This window comes from Phascolarctos cinereus, unplaced genomic scaffold, assembly GCF_003287225.1.
Source record: "Phascolarctos cinereus isolate Bilbo 61053 unplaced genomic scaffold, phaCin_HiC Scaffold_5;HRSCAF=322, whole genome shotgun sequence".
Taxonomy (NCBI): domain Eukaryota; kingdom Metazoa; phylum Chordata; class Mammalia; order Diprotodontia; family Phascolarctidae; genus Phascolarctos; species Phascolarctos cinereus.
Genome location: NW_027555958.1, coordinates 336,576,814 through 336,600,448, shown reverse-complemented (window position 1 = coordinate 336,600,448; position 23,635 = coordinate 336,576,814). Strand labels below are relative to the sequence as shown.

At 37.7% G+C, this 23,635-nt stretch overlaps 1 protein-coding gene across 1 annotated transcript in view; it reads right to left on the bottom strand.

The window, feature by feature from the left end:
- Nucleotides 1-23,635, bottom strand: part of SLC35F3 (solute carrier family 35 member F3) — a 159,177-nt gene that overhangs the window by 115,443 nt on the left and 20,099 nt on the right. Inside the window, exon 2 of the mRNA XM_021000486.2 lies at nucleotides 12,926-13,250. Within this exon, the coding sequence (XP_020856145.1) occupies nucleotides 12,926-13,250 (325 nt within the window). The remainder of the gene's footprint in view (nucleotides 1-12,925; nucleotides 13,251-23,635) is intronic.

Genomic DNA, 23,635 nt, shown 5'->3' with positions numbered 1-23,635 from the left:
TAGGCATCTTCAAAGACTCCTTCTGGTCTGAATATTCTAGGATTCTATTATTGCTTTAAAGGTACTACTTGAATGAGTCACTCATATCTTTTTACAATGGAAAGAGTACTGGGATTTGGAACTAGAGGGCATTGGTTCTAATCTGATTGTGCTTGTTACCTCTGAGAATTTAGGAAAATCATTCAGTCTCTCAATTTCCTCATGTGTGAAGTGAAGGAAGGGCTGAGCATGGTGGCACATGCTATAATCCTTGCTACAGAGGGAGACTGATACTGTTGGATTTCTTGAGCTTGGGAGGTCTTAGTCACAGTGGGTAAGGTTAGTTAGGTGTCTACACTAAGTCTAGCACTTATGTGGTGAACCTTCAGGAGCAGAAGTGTGTGTGTGTGTGTGTGTGTGTGTGTGTGTGTGTGTGTGTGTAGAGGGGTAGGGCAGAAATGAGACCATGCTAAAGAGGGACACACTGGCTCAGATTGGAAATGGAGCAGGTCAAAGCTTCCACGATGATTAGTATTTATTGCACATTTAGCCTGGGAAAGATAGGAAGACTCAGTCTCTAAAATAAAATTAAATGAAGGTGTTGGAATATGTGGCCTGTAAGGTCACTCTCAGGTCCAAATATATGATGCTATAAAAAGGTGGCTTGTGCAGTTTCAGTGCAAACTGGATGATATGACCGAGTTATTTTAACTCTCTGGGAGTTGTGTAAAACCTCAAGTATAGAACTCTGATAGCTGGGGATACAGGGATGGAGAGTGTTATTTATTTATTTTCTTATTACTTTACCCACTCCCTTTCTCTCTCTCTCTCTCTCTTAATAAACATATTTCCTTTTCCTACATCCTCACATGCCCGTTTTCTTTGATTGTATCACTGTTTCTAGGTAGAATGCCTCACTGTCTTCTGTGCCTATCTAAAACCAATGTATCTTTCAAAGGTAAACTTAGGTCTCTGTGAAGGCTTCAAGAGTAAGCCTGGCCCACAGTCACCATTTCTTCTTCTGAACTCCTCTTGTACATATTTGATGACTGCCTGACCTGCCATCTTGGTTTGGGTTTTAAAATACATTGATAGAAGTGCCAGCGTTTCCAGCTATACAGATGACTAGCTCTCTTGGATGAAGCTCAAAACCAGGGTACTGGGCAGCAAGGCAAATTGTGTTGATACTAACTGTAATTAGTTTGAATAGCATCACTATTACTGCTAACATCATTAATGTAATAAAATTCAAAGAAATGGCACAAGACAACATAGCAGAGCTATAGAAGTAGTTTTACATAGACTGAAATTGTGAGATTAAAAATGGTAATTCATCTCCTCTTTCCCTATGGGTTGGAACGTCAGAGTTAGAATTATCTGTGGATGGAGCTTACAAAGACCTCAAATAACTTGCTGGTCTATAGAAACGGTTCAAGTAAACAATCATTGAAGTTGAGACTATGCAATGATGAATAATTCTGCCTTGTTTCAGAGAAAGTCTAAACTTAGTTCCTCGGGGAGTATTCTGGGGGTGTCTGTGGGTGTGTGTGGCCTTTATCCTATTTCACTGTATCAAGTCAGCAGCTGTCTACTGAGTTTTGAGGAAAAAACACTCACAAGTGATATTTACTATTAATACCAACATAGACCAATGGTTCTGAAGACAGTGCCAAGCAAGGAGCTCCTGGGGGGCCATCTGATAAATGTATGCTGATAACACAGCATCTTGGAGTAAATAAATAATGTCCTGTGCTTAATTTTTTAACTGAAATATTAGTTTGTGTTTCAAATTGAATCTTAAGAGGGACTGGAATTTCCAAAGGAACTATCAAAACAATCCTCCACTCTCCAACACACCACATACATTTCGTTTTTCTTCCGTATCTTTTGTTGGATATGCTGAGCACCATTGTAATTTTCTACATTTCAGACTTAGGGCACTGACTGGACATTCTATTGTATTTGTACCATTTATTTGCTGCTTATATATTGACCTCTTTTCTCAATAGAATGTAAATTCCTTGAGAGCAGTAATTCCTTAATTTTTTGGTTTGTTTTTAATTCCCCAGTATAACATAATGAATAAGAGAACTGACCTCAGAGTCAGGAAGACCTGGGTTCAAGTCCTATCTTTGACACATATTGGCTGTGTGACCCTGGGTAAGTCTTCTCTAAGACTATAAGCTGTAGAGAAGGTGCTAATATGCATCAGTAGAGGGAGTCCTTATGCCAGTGAAATCAGAGCTACCGAGGTGTCTCACATGTAGTAGTAGGTCCCTAGAAAGTTGTTGATTGCTTGATCAAAGGCATCAGGGCATATATGTCTGTCCTTTTTAAGCCCTGAACTTGATCAAATGTGTCATCATCATCATTTACCACCATGTAGGGAACCTGGCATGATATTTAAGAGATCCTTTAAAACTCCAGCCCCTAGATATGAAATGTGACCCCCTTTTTCTAAATCATCCACTAATGAGAACCATGACTATCAATATAACCTAATGACCAATGTAAGAAACGAACACATGCTACCTATCATTTAGTTTTTCCTTGGCTTGGAAGATGCTTAAAATTAAGTCAGCATGGACCCCAAATCTGAGACTTGTCTGTCATAAGCCAAAAATAAACTTGAAAATAAAAGATGAACTGAACATTGGAAATTCTCCAGAAATGCCTGAGCTCATCAGTTTCACTGCAGAGTAAGCCATAGTCCATTACAATGGTTCTATGAACCATTTCAGTAACCTGGGCATTATCTTCTACCCTCATCCCCAGATTCAAGGTCCCCTTGGGCAATCTTAGTGGTGGAGAAGCACCATGGGCTCGTGGTAAGGTCAATGGATTTGCAGTAAGAAGACAGGTTTTTAATTCCACTTTTGCTAGTGATTACCTTCAAAATCACTGGATTACAGTTTTCTTATTGGTAGAAACATTAGGGTTGGATTAGATAATTTCCAGTTTGCACTAATATTCTAAATCTAAGTTTCTATGGTGCTAGGGAATACCTGAGGGGTGTGATGACAGGAAGCCTGGTATGCCTTAGGGGGAGGCAAAGGGGAAAAAAATGTCATATCTCCACCTGTTTGGGCTTATTGAGTTGTGATTTGCCATTCATCATAGTGCCTGGACTAAAATGCACCAAAATTTTCCCAGCAGATTTTCTCATATTTTGGAAAGAGAGGGAAAGGAAATGGAAATCTTTCATTGACACAAGGGTTTGCTTTAGGGCATCTAGGGAATCCAGTATAGAGACAGTTTAAAGCAAGAAACTTGACATAGTAATACTTCACATTTTTGCCCAAAAACTTGCTGTTGTTGGTGAACTAAGAAACTATCAAGAGTTTCCCAAACTAGCAACAGTTGTTATTCCTCCTCCTCCTCCTCCACCTCCTCCTCCTCCTCCTCCTCCTCCCCCTACCACTACTACTATCTTTTGGTCTGGACTTGTGACCTCATCAGTGTAGGAATCTCTCAATGTAGAACCTAACTTTACAAAGATGTAGATAAATAATTCATCTGTAATTTATAAGCTTAGAGAATTGTCTGAGGGTACTCTGAAGTTAAGTGACTTGCCTATGGTAACATAGTATGTGTCAGAGGTAAGACATGAACACACATCTTCCTGATTCCAAGGCTGGTCCTCTATCTGCTATGCCATCTCACTATCATTATCATTATCATCATCATCATCACTGTTGTAACCCTACATTTCATGGTTCAATTCTGCATTCAAAGATTTTGATTCAGACTTGTATTTCCAAGGTTTATGACACAAAAATACTTGTTTTGGCTTTGTGGGCAAATCCAGTATATGCTTAATTGTGAAGGCCCAGTCCTTATAGGCCATGAGAAGGAAATGAGATAAGTCATTTTCTCTCCTTTTCCATCTTGAAATTCTTCTGTGGGTCCTTAAATCAGAATTAATTGACTAGCTTAAAAAAAGAGGGCATTTACAAGGAGCAGAGGAAAACAATTATCATTACTGCATCCTATACTGTCTGGAAGCTACAAGATATCATAAAGTCTCAACTTTTGCTTATGAAAACAAGTGCCTGATGGCAGTAATTCTGAAAGATCTTTGACAAGAGACCAATGTCAGAGTAGATTATCCTTCATTATGCTGTAAGATCCTAAAGGAAGCTCCTGGTAATCAAAGAGCAGAGTGTTCCATGATTCATACGACATCAATGGGAAAGTATTGGGTATTAAAAGGATGAGCTTTTGCATGAAAGCAAGCAGTTTGACATCATTAAACACAGTCCACTATGTGTGTCTGAGTGTATATATGCACACACATACACATACACACGCTGGAAAGATGCTCTAGATAATAATAGCTTCCATTTATATAGTACCTTAGGGCATCTAGGTGGTGCAGTGGATTAGAGTGCCAAGCCTGAAGTCAGGAAGACTCATTTTCCTGAGGTTATATCCAGCCTAAGACACTTACTAGCTATGTGACCCTGGGCAAATGATTTAACCCTGCTTGTCTCAGTTTCGTCATCTGTCAAATGAGCTGGAGAAGGAAATGGCAAACCACTCCAGTATCTTTGCCAAGAAAATTCCAAATGGGGTCACAAAGAGTCAGACATGATTGAAATGATTGAACAACAACAACATATAGTACTTAGAGATTTGCAAAATGCTTTACATATTATTTGATTTTATTTTCTCAACAATCTTGTAAGATAGGTACTGTCATCTACATTTTACTGAAAACAGATTGATGGAAATGAAATTATTTGTTCAGGGTCACAGAGCTAGCAAGGATTTGAGGCAGGTCTTTCTGACTATAAGTCCAGTGCTCTCTCTACTACACTGTCAATAGGAAATAGACAATGAGCTAGGTCCAGAACTTAATATTGGGAGAGACTGGCCTGCATTACAATTGGGAAATATTATAATGTTCTCTATGATTCCAAACCTTTTGCTATCACACAAGGAGATTCTTTTATTTTTTTAAAACACTAATACTTTTTTTAAAGAGGACATATGAACACCCTGGTCTTGGAAAATGAAATTACAGCTCCAAAGACAATAGAAAGATGTAGGGTGAGGATAGATTGCACCATGATGACAATGGCAACTCGTATGAGAAAGTGCTATCATAATCAAAATGCACAAGACCAGAAAAGAAATTGGTTGGGCAGGTAGCAAGAGTGAGAGGCAGCAGATGGACAATACAAGTGGCAGGTGGGTACTCCTGAGATATTAAGATAATGAAGAGTGCTTTTCTACCAATAGATTTTCTTTCTTTTTTTTTTGCTTTTTTTTTTTTTTTGATGAGGCAATTGGGGTTAAGTGACTTGCCCAGGGTTTTACAGCTAATCAGTGTCAAGTGCTGGATTTGAACTCAGGTCTTCCTATCTCCAGGGCCGGTGCTCTATACACCAATAGATTTTCTATTTAGGATTAATGAAAAGCGGGGACATGAGTCACATGGACTGGAAAGGTTCATAATCTGTATCAGTTGAACTGGTAGCTTCCCTGATGAAATCACAGCTCTATCAAAGTATCAAAACATCTCTCACTTAGTTTTGCACATAGAAGGTTCTGAATAAATGGTTGATCAATTGAATTATGTGATGACATAAAATAAACAATAAATATCATTATTATTTTCAGGGCCATTAAGATGCATGAGAGCTTCTGAATGCTAGCCTATAAAGCAATGTATAATATATATTTTGTTTCTATCATTGCTCAGTCCAATTAAATAGACCTTTGTTAAATGTCTACAAGATACAAGGCACTAGGAATGTAAAGGCAAAACAAAAGAATCTGATCAAAAGGAGTTCACTATATATTACAGAGACAAAATATATGCAAAAGTTAATAATAATGATGATGGTAATAACTATAATTAGCATTTAAATAGTGCTTTGAGGTTTGCAAAGTGCTTTCACAAATTTTATCTCATTTGATTTCCACAACAATACTGTGAGGTAGGTGCTATCATTAACCCCATTTTACAGATAAGGAACCTGAGGCATAGAGAAGTTTGATGACTTACCCAGGCACAAGTAGTGTCTGAGGCTAGATCTGAATTCAGATCTTAACTATAAATCTATCCCTCTATCTATTGTATCATCTACCTGCCTCAAATAACAAAACATATATAGAGCAATACAAAGCAATTTTAAGAGAGTTTGAGCTCTGACAATGGGGGTATCAGTAAAGGACTGGGTAGGAAGTGGCATCTGAGTAGGGTTCTGAAAGAAGCTCGGGAAATACTGATTGAAGTTAAGAATAAAAGTTATTTTAAAAAATAGCAGCGATCCCAGCATCGACAATAGTAATTATTAGAAGCACATATTCATTCTCACCACTTTTTTCAGGGCCAGTGCTAGATGAGGCAGCTAGATGGATAGCTCATTGGGCTTGAAATCAGGAAGAACTAAGTTCAAATATAGCCTCAGGCACAGGGCATGTCATTTAACTTTGCTTTGCCTCAGTTTCCTCAATTGAAAAATGGTGACATACATTGTTTGCAGGGATTCCTAAGGAGAAGTACCACTGATAGCAGGATTCCTTTACTTGTTCCATTCAGGAATCTCAAAACTTTGCACAAAAGAATAAGGAGTTTCTCTTTATGAGAAAATTTGGGGAATACGTCTTAGAATCTATTTCAGAGAAGTAAAAGCATTTCCCACACAACCTCCATTACTTTTCCTCTCAAAACATCCCTCTCAGCAATATTAACATGAGTATTTATTTTTTCCTCTTTTTTTGAATTTATTTAGTATTTTATTTCCCCCAGTTACATGTAAAAACCAATTTTTAACATTCAGTTTTAAAACCTTGAGTTCCAAACTCTCTCCCTTCCTCCCTCCTCTGCCTCCTCTTGTTCTTCCTCCTCCACCCCCCTACCAACTGAGAAGGCAAGCAATTCAGTATAGGTTACATATTAACATGATCATTTAAAACATCACAATAATGTCTAGTGAATGTAAACACCAAATGGTGGGAATCCTAAAAGTGTCACTGTGTACTGTGGCATCATAGATGTCACAAAGCTGGCATATAAATCCGTGATAAAGAGTTTCAGTTTGAGTCTTTAAGGGGTTCATAATAATACAAGCTAGCATTTACATATGACTAAAGGTTTCAAAGTACTTTATAAATATTTTCTCACTTTATATTCACAATGACCCTGCAAGGTAGGCACTAGTATTATATCTCCCTTTTACAGATAAGGAAACTGAGACAGGCAGCAGTCACACAGCTAGGAAGTACCTAAGGCAAAATCTCAAGTCTTCCTGACTCCAGGTCCTGTGCTCTATCTATTGTACTCCCTAGCTGTCAATTAAAGAGGGTTAATTCACCTCAGTCTAGGTAATGCTATTACTGAGGGACAGTAGAGAATCACTGTTGCACATGGTCTGAGCTGCAGGGTATGCACGGTAGCACTCATACCTATCTCAATTCAATGTGTTTTTTTTTCCTTTGGCACAACTTAGTATAAAAAGATAATCAGTCCATTAAAAATAGCTAATACTGACCTATTTGGTAACAACAAAAACTTTAAAAGAAAACAATCTATGAACAAAAATATCTTTCATTTTTTTACCAGCTAAAGTTTCCTTGAGAATAGATTCTTCTAACTCAGGGTTCAAGGTTCCTCATCTATATAGCTCTTTAGAATTTCACTGTTGGTTCAGAAGTTAGTCTGAAGAAAAATTTATTGGTATTCTATGTGTTGATGGTGTGTATAAAAATAATAATACTGGGCTCTCTTGAAAGAGCAAAAATGATATTGTAATGAAGGAAGAAATTGATGAATGATATAAAGATCTGTCAGTCCCTTTTGATATAACAACTGAATTAGGTATTAAAATGTTAAAAAATATTGTCTAAATTAAAAATCCCAATTAAACCTTAAATAGGAAATCTTTAAAAAATTAAAGGTGAGATTAATAAAATTGAATGTCAGAAAACCATTGAATTAATAAATAAAACTAGGAGTTGTTTTTATTTTAAAAAAATCAATGAAATAGAAAAACCATTGGTTAATATGATTTCAAAAAGAGTTAAGAAAACCAAATCACTAGTATTAAAAATGGAAAGGGTAGGGGCGGTTAGGTGGTACAGTGGATAGAGCACTGGTTCTGGAGTTAGGAGGACTTGAGTTCAAATTCGATCTCAGACAAATAACACTCACTAACTGTGTGACTCTGGGCAAGTCATTTTACCCCAATTGTCTCACTAAAAAAAATGAAAAGGGTGAATATTCAATTAATGAAGATGAAATTAAAGCAATTATAAGGCATTATTTTTCCTAATTATATGTCAATAAATTGAACAATTTAAGTGAAATGAATGATAGTCATAGAATACTATTGAACTATAAGAAATGATGAGCTAATTGATTTTAGAAAAATATGAAAAGACTTGTATGAAATAATGAAGAGCAAAATGAGCAGAACCAAGAGAACACAAACAATAGCAGCAATATTGTTCTAAGAACAGCTTTGAATGACTGAGTAACTTTAAGTATTATAAATACTCAAATCAACTCTACAAAGGACCTGTGAAGGAAGATGCTATCCACATCCAAGAAAGCATCAGTACATAGATATATAGCATGATTTTATGTATTATGCACATGTTTGTGTCTAAAGGTAACTTTCTGTAGAGCAGGGGAGAAAGGGAAGGAGAAAAAAATAAAAACTGCAGGGCAGAGAACAAAAGGAAACTTAAAAGGAAGGACAGAAAAGCAGGGTAGCTTTGAAAATGACGTGTAGTATTTATTACATAATTTTAAAAAGATGAACAGTGTGAAATGGAAATTCATGGTTTTATATTGGATCCTTATTTAATGTTGTGCTGTGTATATGGAAATATTCTTTATTTTTTTGTATTTAAGTTAAAAATGGATAACAAAAAAGGAAAAATATTGTGGCATCTTTGTTATTGTACTAGAGAATGCTGGCTCCCATCTTTAGTAAAACTGGCTAGCCCAGCTCTAACATATAATTTATCCTTCATCATCAATTGGTGTCCAAAACCATTTCAGGCAATTTGTCCTTATCTCTCAGCAGCAGCTTATTTCTTCAGTTATGGAGAGACCTGCATGTTTGATAGTTTTTGGAGCTAATAAAAGGAGAGGTCTTAATTTGCCTCTAACTTTCCCTCTTGGCTAAAAAGGTTCTATCTTTTTTCCTAGCTCCTGGTTAAAACTTTCTCCTTTCAGCACAAAGGATTCATCTGCTCAGCTGACTCTCTGGATCTTTTTCTGTAATGAAAATAAGGCATGAAGGAAGACTCAGGATTAACTTTCCCTTTATTTCTGAGAGCTTCAAATCTAGTATTTAGAGTTCTTCAGATTGGTCATTTTTTTTAATGTTGTTTTTGTTTCAGTGGAAAGAGCATTGACCGGAGTCAGAGGTCTTTGGGTCCAAATCCCACCTCTGACACTCATTATCTGTTGTTCTTGTATCATAATTTTACCATCACTTATTAGTGATCCAAAGTATGAGTTCATTTGGGGTGCACTGGCCTGAAATCCAAATTAGGTGTTTACCCTCTCACAAATGATCCTTTTTCTCTCTCTCTTTCTCTCTTCCCCCACATGCTCCCTTTCTCTCCCATACCTCCCCCTCAGTCCTCACTTCATTTCCTTCTGTCTCACAAGTGAACTTGGTTTCTATGGATGATAGGAAAGAGTGATTGAGGCAGATGGAGCAAGCAGGACTTGAAATAGGAGATAAGATTCAGGATGTGACCAGCCAGAAAAGTGATCAAAGAAGACTACTCATTGAAGCCCCCACGATGGACTTATCTGTGTTCTTTCACAAAGCACTCTCAATTCAGAACAACTCTTCCCCTCCCCTTTTCTTGTTCTCCTTGCTTATCACCTCCAGAATACCTGATTTCCCAGACATTTTGGAGCCATGCTTGCTCTTCCCATTCTCTTGTCCCCTTCCTCTTATTCCATAAAATTGTATTTAAACCAAACCTTTGCCCTAGCAAAAGGCCTTTGCCTCCTATGGGAAGCAGGAGCCACTTAGCTCCCTTAGGGAAACAGGGCCTGCAGCCTATGGTCTACCTCCCACATGGAGTAGAGTCCACTGGGGCTCTGCCACGTGGAGAGCAGGCCCCCTTGGCTACATCACCCCAATAAATGCCTTTCTTTAACTTGGAGGCTGGCCAAGTGAATTCTTTCAGGACGCTAGGATCCACATATCTATTCCTCATCATTTCAGGTAGTACCCCAACATTCTTGGGGTCCACCTTGAACTCATCACCAATGGTTACAGAGGTCTAAGTGAATTCTTTCACACCTGAACCAACTCTCCCAACTCCAACCTCAACAATATCATTAAAATAGGTTTAAGGGTAAACACAAGTACTATAGAAATGAAATATTTAGGGCTTATGACCACCTATCATACTGCTGTCGCCATAGCTTACACTCCAAGGCTTTCTTTAGGCATATGATTTAGAAGAACAAGGAACATCATATCAGATCTGCTTTTCTAATAATTCTTTATTAAGAAAACAACACTTCTTCCTTAAAAGCAAACAAACTTACAAATGTAATGGAATGCTTCTGTGCTATAAGAAATGATGAAAGGGGTAATTTCAGAGAAACCTGGGAAGTCTTGTATGAATTGATGCAGAGCAAAGTAAGCAGAACCATAAGAACAATTCATACAGTAACAAAAACATTGTAAAAAATAATTTTGAAAGACCTAATAACTCTGATCAATGCAATGACTAATATGATTCCAGAAGAAGAATGCTACCTACTGCCTGAAAAAGAGACAATGAACTCAAGGTACAGAATAAGATATCTTCTTGGACATGGACAATGGGGGAATTTGTCTTGCATATTTGTTACAAAGGTTTTCTTTCTTTCTTTTTTCTTTCTCTGTAGAGGAGGGGGTTTGGGAGAAATTAAATACTTATTAATTTAAAAAGATAACAATTTTAAAATCAATATGTCACTCAGAGCAAGGATTAAAAGAAATACCAACTCCTAAGTACAGGTTTAGTATTCCTGTCAATATCTGTTATAAATTGTACTTATCTAAACATTCACTTTACTTTGGACCTAAAAGAAGGCCATTATATTATTTTCCTGTTCTGGGTTGCTTTAAAATCTTTTTACAATGCCTGGTACCTTCTGTTCTGATCTGTGCTACTCTGTTGGTTGTGGCTGTGCAAAGGAAAGGTAATAATTATTCCAATGACACCTTCCTCATACTCTGGGAACACAAATTAGTGTGAATTTCTTTCCATCATAGACAACCTTGGCCTTTCTCCTCAACCTCAGACCCTCTCTACTTGTTATCTCTCCACTGTCTTTCTGAATTCCTTTTCCAAAATGGTGGCATTTTTCTCCCAATTATCTAACTCACTAACCTAGAGTCTCTTTCTCTTAATGAATGGTTCCTTCATTTCATAACATGATTTCTTAAAGAAATCCCTTCTCCTGGAACCCTCCAAATATTTCAAACCACTAAACAAAGCAAAACGTGTTTTAAACAAGGCAATGCAGGCTACTTTGTACCTTAAATGCATGCCTTTAAAGAAGTTGATGCTGGTAAGTGGTTAAGTGGGAATCACTGTCTTGTCTCATACCCTTCACTCAGATCTTATCTTTGATTCAGACCTTATATGGAGGGGGAGAAGTGCTTCTCATCTCTGATGTCTGGTTTCTTTTGATCATCTATTCTTGATAAATTGTTGCAATTAACTCAGAATGAGAAAACATCAAAGAAGTTTAGAAGCTGTTATGTTTTGATAGCACCAGAGCAATTACATATATCTTGAGATGGAGAGAAAAAAATATTTAAGTTCCTGCCCCACAAAAACTTTATGGAAAGAAAACATTCCTGCCGTAATGTGTATACACCCCAAAATACCAAATGTCAACAATGATTTTGACATGATGTTTTTTCACCTTTCCTTGGTATTTTATGGGATTAAGCCAAGGTGAATTGTGGAAGATCTGTGAAGTAGCCCCCAAGGCTGATCTCAGAACCTGAAGCAAAAGAGGGCAAGAACATCTTGTGGGGAGAAGAGAATTCTGATTCTTCACAGCCTAGGTTCGTTTATTCCACTGTTTCAAATTCCACCATTCATGCCCTTTTCATGCCTTTCCCTGATCTATGCTATTCCAAAAGAGAAAAGAGAACTGAGATGAAGGACAAGTTATGGCAAATGTGTCTTAGAAGGAGAGTTTGAAGTATGATCCTGTGAAATCATAGGATTATAGTTGCAAAGTTACAAGGGGTCTCCTTTTCCTCCCATTTTACAAACAGGGATCCTTAGGCACAGAGAGTTTACAAGACTTGCCCAGAGCCATAGACATTGTAAGTATCAAAGGTAGGATTTGAACTCAGGTCCTCTGTTTCCAGAGCAGGTATTCTGGATAAAGCACTGAAGTTGGAATAAGAAAGTCCTAAATTTGAATCTGGACTGGAATACTTATAAACTGTGTGACCTTGAGCAAATCACATAACCTCTTTTAACCTTTGGGATAATGATAGCACCAATTCACAGGGTCTTTGTGAAGATCATATCTATCTCTGTATCTCTATATATCATACATATCTATATCTATATATTGCTATGTAAATATATCTTTATATATATAATTTTATAAACCTTGATAAGCATTAGCAAATCCAGAGTTTTCTTTCTTATACAATTTTTGTGAGGATCAAGTAAGATGTGATATGTAAAACACTTTGCAAACCTTAAAGGGCTATATAAATCCTAATCATCATCATCATCATCATCATTATCATTGTTATTTACCATTAACAAGCCCAAAGATTTCTCTCTTATGCAGCCCAGGCAACAAACTCAAATGTTGCAACACCAAGGAGGAAATGGTTCATCCATCATCAATTCTTAAAAATGATTCCCAGTTCTTATCCAGTCCCCTAAAAGCATAAGTTCGCAGAAAGAGGTTGGATCATGAAGTCTTCCTTACCTGTATCTTTGTTTTAAAGACTGTTTCTCTGTGGATTTGCAAACATGCCCAGCGTAGTACAAAGGAAAGAATAAAAAGTTCCAGTTGGTGGCAAACCATGTCAGGGTAAAAGGGGCATCAAATTTCTTGAAGGTCAGCTTGGCAAGTTGTGTGGACCCTGCCCATGAGGAACAGATGCACAGAACCACTGCCACACCCCAGAAAAACTTCTTGAGCTGCTCTCTGGAGCACTTCCAACAGCAATGGCCAGCTCTTCCTCCAGCTTCCACACCAGCTGGCATTTGGGTCTCTGTTGGGGCTGGAGAGTCCCGAGGGCGCTCATCCCCTGGAAAGAAAAAAAAAAGGAGGTGAAGGTTAACAGTGATTCATCGACTGCACCTGAGGGCCTCTCTCAAGACTTTCTGTCTCCACTACTGTCTGGGGGCTGGGCAATTGCCTGAAGCCAGAATTTGTTTTTAAATGCAGTTTAAGAGGGTGCTGGTTAGGGCTCCTGTGAAAAAAAGCAGAAGCATCTGGCCAATGGCGCTCTGCAGTACTTAGGGAGAAGTAGAATACATATTCCTCTAGCTTCATAACTCACACATTTAGCTATCAATGTATTGACTCATTACCTTCATGTATGTGTTATTTAAGGGAACTTCAATAAAGATCCACATTTTGCTTTATGCCTAAATAGTAAAAAACCCCCAAAAAACAAAAAAACCCAAAAAACAAACAAACAAACAAGCCATCCTTTTCCAGTTGATCTAACAAGCCTCCTATACAAGCAGGTCCCCAGAAATTCCCCTCCCTGCATCTCTTCTTAAAAACCACAGTTTTATACAACCTATTCAGTTTTTCTTTTTTTGTATGTGTGACGCAACTGGGGGTTAAATGATTTGCCCAGGGTCACACACCCAGTAAGTGTCTGTTCTGAGATCGGATTTGAATTCAGTCCTCTTGACTCCAGGGTTGGTTCTCTATCCACTGTGCTACCTAGCTGCCCCCCAGCTTTTCTTTTTAGAGAAAAAGTTCTTAACCTTTTTGTGTGTCATGTACCCCTTTGGCAGTCTGGGGAAACCTATGGACCCCTTTTTAGAATAATGTTTTTGAATTGACAAAATAAAATATTTCATTGTTGTTTAGTTGTTTTCAGTTGTCTGATTCCATTTGGAGTTTTCTTGACAAAGATATTAGAGTGATTTGACATTTCCTCCTCCAGCTAACTTTACAGAAGAGGAAACTGAGGTAAAGAGGGTGAAGTGGCTTGCCCAGAGTCACACAGCTAGTAAGTGTCTAAGGCCAGATTTAAACTCAGGGAGATGAATGTTCCTAACTACAGGTCTGGCACTCTATCCCCTGTGCCACCTAACTGCCCCAAATAAAATATATAAGATTACAAATAAAACCTATTATATTGAAATAAAGGTGCACTTTCCCCCATCCAAGTTCATAGACCCTCTGAAATCTATTCATGAAACCCCTGGGTTAAGAACCACTGTATACAGGGATTCTTGCCTCGAGGAGTGAAGATAACCATTAATCCATGGAGCCAGGCTCGCTCCCAAAACTTGGCATTGATTTATGTACTGCTCACTCAGGTCACAGGAAGGTGGAAACTTGAACAATTTCTCTATTACTACTTTTCATGCATGTTTATACATGTGATCTGAAAGCTGGGGATTTAAATAGAGCTATTGCTTTATGCATGGTGACATTCTTCATTCATCATATCTTCCAGTGTCCCAAGTTCATAACCTAAGAATTTTCCTGGACAAAGCTTTGCTTTTCCTCACCCCAAATATCTGTTCAGTTGACAAAACCTGACGTTTTTACCTCCACATCTTTCCTCTCTGACCTCTTTTTTCCACTCACACAGCTAACATTTAACTTCAGCTTCTCATCATTTCTTGATGATCATTGCAACAGTTGTTTAATTGGTCCCTGGCCTGTCTCTTCCCCGCTCCAAAGTGCTGCCAAAGTGATTTTCCTTAAGTATAGAGTCGACAATGTTAATTTCCCTACTCAGTAAACTCTAGTGGTTCCCCATTGCCTCTAGAATAAAATATAAAAATACCCCTGTTTAGCTTTACAGCTTGGCCACAAATTATATTTTCAGCCGTATTTGATATCTCCCATGCTCTGTAATGGAGCCAAATTGGCTTTCTCCTTCCCCACCCAGGATACTCCATTTCAATACTTGGCATACAGTCTGGCACATAGTAGGCACTTAATAAATGTTTACTGATGAATTGACTGCTCTTTGCCTTTACACTAGCCATCCCACATACCTAGAATCTACTCCCTTTTGCTGTCCGAGTTTTCTCTCTTTAAGATGCAACTCAAACACCATCTTCTTCATGAAGTATTTCCTGATTTTCTCATCTGTTATTGCCCTCCCTTCCAAACTATTATGTTTTCAACTAATTTGCATATATTTGAATTTATTCATTTTGTTTTTATGTTGTATATATTTTTATATGTGTTTGTTGTGTCCCCCCACTTGACTATATATGCCTTGTAAGTAAGGATTATTTCATTCTTTGTGCTTGTGTCTTCTATTCCTAGCATTGCGGCTAGCACATAGCAGGCACTTTGTCAATATTTATTGATTGATAGGATGGATTCACTACAACAAGAAATCATTAAATGTGTATTATATGCAACTCACTGTGCTAGGTGCTGAGGGTACAAAGGTTAAAAACAATGAAGTGGCCCCTCTCCCCAAGGAACTTATATTCTACTCAGAGAAAACAAGATGTACAAAAATAAGTCAATACAAAATATGTGCAAAATAAACACAAAATAAATTTGGGGAATTGGGAACATTAACAACTGGGAGAATCAAAAAATACCTCTTGAGCTGAGCCTTGAAAAGTAACTAAGGATTGTTATAGGTGTCAAGACATTGGGCAAGTCATTTAGCCTTAGCCTACCTCAGTTTCCTAAACTGTAAAATGGGGATAAATATTGCACTTTTGTCCCAGGGTTGCTGTGAGGACAAAATGAGTTAATATTTGTAAATCATCTTGCTAACCTTAAATGCTAGCTATTATTATATTCATATTCAAAACTTTGTGGAGTAGTTGAAAGAGCACTGAGTTTAAATTCAGATTTATCCACTTTAAGCCTGTGAAAACTTAGGCAAGTCATTTAACCTGTCTGGACCTGAATTTGCTCATCTGTAAAATGAAGAGTTTTAACTTAACGAGTTCTGAGGTCCCGTATTTGCAGCTAAGTGGGATAGTGGATAGAGTGTTGGGCCTGGAGTTAGAAAGACTCATCTTCCTGAGTTCAAATCTTGCCTCAGACACTTATTTGCTATGTGATCTCGGGCAAGTCACTTAACCCTGTTTATCTCAGTTTCCATATCTGTAAAATGAAGTAGAGAAGGAAATGGCAAACCACTCCAGCATCTTGTTAAGAGAGTTGGACACAACTGAAAAACAGCTAAACAAAAATGATCCCATATGTATCAGATTTCATTGTATGGAATTGGCCCACTTGGTGGGGGGGCACTAGCTATATTCATATGAATACAGTAAACATTCTACTTCTAGTAAAGCATCAAATGAAAAACACAAGCAGGAAAATTCAGCTTTACAAATCCTGTTTTCAGGATTACTTTCATTACTCTGTTCTTTGTAGAGGGTAGATTGATTTCTTTGCTTGTAGGCTAAATACCCTTCCAAATCCACCTGTTTAACTAGCCTTAGGGAAGGGCTGAGAAAGAGCAGTATTATGAACAATTCAGGTTGGCATTTCATACCAACCCGAGAAATGAACTGCCTATTTCAACATGGAATAGATGATAGGCTAAGGAAACAACAAATTGCATTTTAGGTCCTCCTGAGGTACACTTTCACTGTATGGGATTTGTTCATTGCCTTGAAACAAATGACCAGATTCTAAGGCACAGCTACTTTCAGCTGTAAACTCAAAATACAGTACAATTTATACATGGATTTTCTAATTTTGGATTATCCAGTCTCCACTTCCTTAGTCTATATAAATAAAAGTGTTGTGATATAGTTGGATAAAATCACCTTTTGTTATTGTTGTGCATAGGGGAAAGTGGGTATTTTCACACTGCCAGTGTTGTTAAAAATCCATATCTGAGCTATAACTGGAGGGAGCAAAAATCAATGTACAACTGAAAGACTATTTTATGGTACAAGCATTGTATAAGTATGCATTTTTGCTCAGCTTGAATAAGTCTGTGGCTAGAGTAAGTATGGTTTTTGGTTTAGTTGCCTTACATTTTAAGAAGTAAAATGCATGGACAATTTCTGTTATGATCTAATAAATTTATAAAAACAGAACTGATTGATCCTGTGGAGGCATCTAAGTGAAGGCAACGGGCATTAAATAATTTAAGTTACTGTTACTAAAATGTTTGGATTGAAGAAGTTATTCTCTAGTATGCATTTTTCTGGACCATTTTGCCAAAAAGAAATATTAAAAATACACAAATGTGAAATATAAAGGCATTCAAAGCTAAAATGAGCACTCTATCCTTTTAAAATAGTAATTAGTGGGTAGAATAGATACTCATGGAAAGAGTCAAAGGAAAACAAGCAATACAGCCCACCCCAAACCATCCTCCAGTGATAGAACTTAACTCCAGTCCTAGGTACTTATTATCAGATTTATAGATGAAAGGAAGCTGGAAGCAGTGACCAAAATTCTGGATGAGAAAATAGAAATTGTATTCAGTTGTGGGTAGCACATCTTTGTAAGGATAATAACAAGCTGGAGAGTGTCCAGGGGAGGGTGACCAGAATGTTAAAGGGCATGAAGATAATTTCATATTAGGGGCAGTCAAAGGAAAAGTAAAAAATGGGGATGCTTGTCCTAGAGAACATGCCTTCAGGGCCAGATGGGGAGATTATAGCTATCTTCATGTAACTGGTGGATATTAAAAAAAGAAGGATGTTAAAGAGATTTGGACTCAGTTTAATAGAAAACTATACTATAAATTATATTGTTATGTGTTCTTCATTTTCAAAGAGGACCGTGGCATCAGAAAGGTGATGCCATGACTTGCAAGTAAATTGGATTTAAGTAAGGCAGGGCTGTGCAAAGTTACCAGTCTCACTTTCTCCTCCAGAGTCATCTGGGCCCAGTGGCAAGACATAGATTAGTGGCCCAGGATGCAGTGGATGACCTCGGCCTTTTAAAGCTAAAGTCTTTCCCAGGTCTCCAGTTTGACTGAGGTAACATCCATTCAGTGATTAAGGCTAGGTAAGAAATGAGGCAAAGGGTGGCCTCTTCTATCTAGTAAAAAAAAAAAATCAATCTAAGAGGGGAAGACCCTCGGAGTTTCTAGTCAAAACAGAAACAGTTTATATAATGTACATGTATAATACATTATGCAAGATGTAAAATAAATTATAAATTACAAATCCTAATAATTAGACCAATCCAAAAGTGGAAAGGACTGCTGTGGGAAGCTGTTGTAGAGTCTCTCTCACTACAGCTTTTTTAAAAAATTAATTTATGAAATAATGCAAGCATTTCCATAACATAGTAGAATTTTTTAAAAAAGGATGATCGCACATGAAACTGCAAATCCAACTGCAAATTGCTATTCCTTTTAAATATGTAATAAAGTTATCATGTAATTTTCTTCCCCTCCCCTTTTTCCTTGTTGCCCCTCCCCCTACAGATGACTACCATTAGACAGGTGAAGACTGGATGGCTACTGGTTGGGTGTCTCACAGAAAGATCCTTGTTTAGATATAGGTTGGATTAAATGGCCTTCAGTTTCTTCCTCTGAGACACAAAGGTTGTATGAATCCAAAAATAATTTCAATAGGTTGTAATGATGGCCAAACCTAAGGATACAAGATTTAATAGTCCTACAATTAGGTTCAAATACTCCACTGCACAAGTACAGAATGCGGGAGGAGGTACAGGTGCTTTTTCAGTGTTCTTCATGTAGAGGAGGAAGGGTGACATGCAGATGGAGACAGCTTAAGTGGTTCCTGAATATCCATGAGTAGAGACCCTGACTGCAATGGGGTTTTATCAGCTCCTAAATTCAGCTTTATCTGGTCTACTCATGAATGAAGCATACAAAGGCACCTAAAGCACTGATCTTAGCAAGCATGGAGTATATAGTTCCTTTTTTCCAGGTGAGTATAAAATCCCATGGTCCTCTAACATCTCTGGGCCATCTAGAGCTGGTGAGTTACCCGAGCTGAGTTGGTTGCCTGGGATTCAGCTATACTGAATTCACTTGCCTGGAAACAGCTAAAGTAGGGGACTTAAAATATCAGTGAAGGGGGTGGTACATGTCTTGTTTCTTCCTTATGAGTGATTACGTCTATATATATTACATAAAATTCAATTAACTTTGTAATTATCTTAAAATGGAATGAGAATTTTCTTTTTGTTTTCTTTGAAATATCAAACCTGACCAACACAAAGGGCATGCATGGTTAAATAATAGTTCACATGAAAATGATCATTTAATGGACTGTAAGTTTCAGTCCTAGTTGTGATATGGCAGCCAGAAAATCTAATGTGATCTTAGGTTGCCTGCAGTAGAAGGTACAGGAAGTGGGAGAGATACAATCTCATGCTCTACTTTGGTTAGAGTGCATTTTGTGTACTGTGTTTAGTACTGGGGACCACATTTTATGAAGGACCATGGAAAACTGGAACATATACAGGGGAGGGAATGGCTAGGTCAAAGGATGGCTAGGTCAAAGGGTGGCTAGGTCAAATGGAAAATCTGCAGTAGGCGTTTAGCTTAGAGAAGGAAATATTTAATGTTGGGGGGAGGGTTAGGGAAGGGGAAGTGAGAAATTACACATTAACATGCCAGGTGTTTTCAAATTTTTGAAGGTTTCATGAGAAGAGGAACTGGAGTTTGGTTGGGTTTTTTTTGGCCCCATAAGACCCAGCTAGGAATAAGAGGTGGAGGTTGCAGAGAATCAGATTTGGGATTAGCAGCAGGAAAAAAAATCTTGACAGTTAGAGTTGTTAAAGTAGGGTGGATGTGTTGAATTCCCCATCTCTGGATGTCTTTAGATAGAGGTTGGAGGGCATTTTTCACAAATGTTGTAGAGGGGATAGCAGTTTCAGGTACAGATTGGAATAGATAAGAGACGTCAGACTCAAATAGAAAAGGGGGCCACCAACCTGCACATGAAGATTCCTTCGGGCTCATATTGCCTTAGAAAATCACATATTAACATATCTATATTCTATTGTTATTTGCATTTATTTTGCTAAATAATTCCCAATTACATTTTAACGTGGTTGGAGTCCCACTTGGATGCAGGTTTGACACCTCTATCCTAGATGACTTTTGAAGGTCTTTCTAAAGATTTTACAAGATTTCATAAACTCTCATATTTTACAAAACTATTTCTTCTTTCCTCACTAGATTGTAAGTTTTTTGAGAGCAGGGGTTAATTTCATCATATAAGATATGGATAAAACATAAACAAATAATTTATCACTAATTATTAGTTTATATTTTGTTACATGTGATATTATATAATATTGTATATGATATATACTATATATCATATATAGTATCTTATATTATATATAGTATATTATCATGTAATATCTAATATAACAGACATATATTATGTAACAATAATTATTACTCAATTATGAATCTTATCCTATTCTATCACTAATAATATATAATATATATGATATATATAAATATACTCATATATATATTTTAGAGACAACGTGTACTTGTGAATGTTTTAAACAAATTAATTGGCATTTATTAAGCCTTTACATGTGCTCACAGCTGTGGGGGATACATAAGAAGGACACACAAATGAAATGAAAACAAATTGGTTTGGAAAAGGGAGAGGAAATGGAATGCTTGACCAGTGAGAAAAAGCTTTAGAAAAGCTGTGACTTTCATTGAGTCCTTGAAGGATCTATGGAATTGAGATAAATTGAGGAAGGGTAAAAGTTTCTTGATGGTGGGGAACAAAATTAGCAAAGGTGCATGTGAATATGAATTGCAGGGAATAGTAAAAACCCTGAAAGACTCCCAAATCCACTGCAAGGTCCTCGCAATTGTTGAAGTGGGCATCTTAAGCAGGTCTGGCAGGCAAAATGAGACATCAGCAGTGTTGGCAGCTGATGACGGGCATTGTGAGACGGGGATCTCCTTTTTTGACTCTGCCTTACTCAGCAAGGAAAAGCTCTTTAGTCTAGAATCCCAGTACAATTCATTGCCCATAACAAGAAACCACTTGCTATTTGGAGAAGAAAAGATTGGACCAATATATTGAATAGAGTTAGCAAGGGTATTTATTTTCTGTTGTTAGAAAAATAGGAAAACTCCCCACAGTATACATTCTCTAACTTAAAAATTCTAACCCTGTTTTTCAGTCATTTTCAATGTTACTTTTCCTTGAGCCATCCTATTTCTGTTCTTGAGATAACACCACAATCCTGTCTTGCCAACACCCCAAATTCAATATTTCTCTGAAAAAAAATCTTTACCTCCTACCCCTCCCTCCTCAAGAGAGCTGTAATTAGCAACTGTTGGACTAATTTGGTTTCAGGGGGAGGGGAGAAAGAGAGATGGACACTTTTGGATGCTAGCCCCATATGGGAGGCTATGTAAGATTTCTGAGGTGATTTAGGGAGGACAATAGACATGAGAAGTAGGACTGAGTGGACAGGTCTGTGGAGAAACTACCTTGGGATGTGTCAGCTTGGGGAGGGGGGCACCATCTGGTAAAAAATTATACTTATTATGTAAGTGCTAAACTCAATTGTTTCTATACTAAAGAAGGAATTCAAGTTGTTAGCGTACTTGGAATTTCAGTGTCCTGGAGCAAAGCCACAGTTACCCTTCCTTGGTTATAACGAACTCTCACCCAATCCCAATCAACCCTTTAATTTGCCTTTCAGTTAATGGCACCACAGTTGCCTTGGCTAGAAACCTAAAGTCATGGAAGTAGCCCTGATAACAGTGGGAAAAGCATTTAGTTTGGGAGTCAGGGAACCTGACTTCAAATTTCAGTTCTGTCTCTTACTGCCTGTGTGACTTTAGACAAGTCACTTGACCCCTGCGGTTCTGTTTCTCCATGTAAAATGGAAGGATTGGACCAGACGACTTCTATGGTGCCTTTGAGCTTTAATTTAGGTGTATGATCTTTCACTCTTCATTCCCTTTCTCTTCCTACATCTAATCAGTAGTTGCTTCATAATGATCCTATCTACCTTTCATGAACCATATGATCATGCCTGCATGGTTTACTCATTCTACCCTAATTCTACCCTCTACTTTCCTGCCTTTGTTTTCCTCTTCCTTTTCCTCTCTCCTCTTGCCAGCCTGTGGAAGGTTGCTTCTCTACTCAAGAAAAGAATTAAATGCCTATTTCCTGATTCCTCAATCTTGAAGTCAGCTTACCTTTCTCTGTGCTCCTAATGCATTTTATCTGTATCCATCTTAAATCACTTTTAACAGTTGAATTTGTATTGTAGTTAGTTGCATGTTTCTCATCTTCTCTATGAGGGTGGATGGCTTACATTTATAACATATTTCACAGTCGTAGGAGCATGGAGCTGGAGCTGGAAGGGACTTTGGAGGCCATCTAGTCCAACACCATCATTTTACAGAAAAGGAAACTGAGGCTCAGGGAGTTTGAGTGACTTTGAATGAGGGTTAAGGTCATATGGGTAGTAAGAATCAGAGGAGGGATTTGAACCCAGGTTCTCTTGACTTTGGAGCCAGTGCTCTTTTCATTGTACCAGTCAACAAAGTGCCTTCCCAACCATTATCTTATCTGATCCTCACAACAACCCTGTAAGGTAGCTGAGCAAGTACTATGATTCCCACTTTTTGTGAGGGGAAACTGAGGCCTAGAAAAGTTAAGGTTCTTGCCCATAGCAAGTAGGTGACAGAACCAAGACTCTTGAGGATGATATCTATGTCTTGTTCATTTTTTTAGTCTTCATAGCCTCTAGTATGGTATCTTGGACATAGTGGGCATACTTGTTGAATGGAATTGAACCCAGCAGATTTCAGGTAGGATCTCACCTTCTCTGACTACAGGAATCTCATTCGAACTAGAAAATCTATGCTTTTTGGAAATTCAAGCTGTCTGTTCTTTGTGATCATTATCTATTTAATTAGGATAAGAATAAAGTCAGGACTTACGATTTCATTGGTACAGTGAACTTTGGGATAAAGAAGTTCCTTCTACCAGTGCTGGAGCATTTTCTATATAATGGTGGCAATACTTGAACTCAGCTCTTGCTGGTTTTGAGGCTGGCTGTCTATCCACTATCCTATTCTTCCTCCCAGAATTTTAAAAATAGCAAACTGTATTGGCCTCAGAAAGAAATGGCAAACCACTCCAGCATCTTTGGGCTCATGAAGAGTTGGACATGACTGAAAAAATGACTAAAGTACAACAACAACATTTATATAGCACATTACTGTTGCAAAATACTTTGTAGATATTATTTTTATTCTCATAACAACCCTAGGTGGTAGGTACTGTTATTATCCTAATTTTACAGATAAAGAAATTGAGGCAGGCAAAGGTTAAATGACCTATCCAGGATCACAGAGTTAATAAGTGTCTGAGGTCATGTTTGAATCTCCTTGACTCTGAGTCCAGTCAATCTTGTGACCTAACTAATGAACAACACTAATATAACGAAACTGTTAGTTTGGAGAGAAGCTGTAGGTTCAAGGTAGTTCATGTAGGTGACTGTGAATGTTATCTT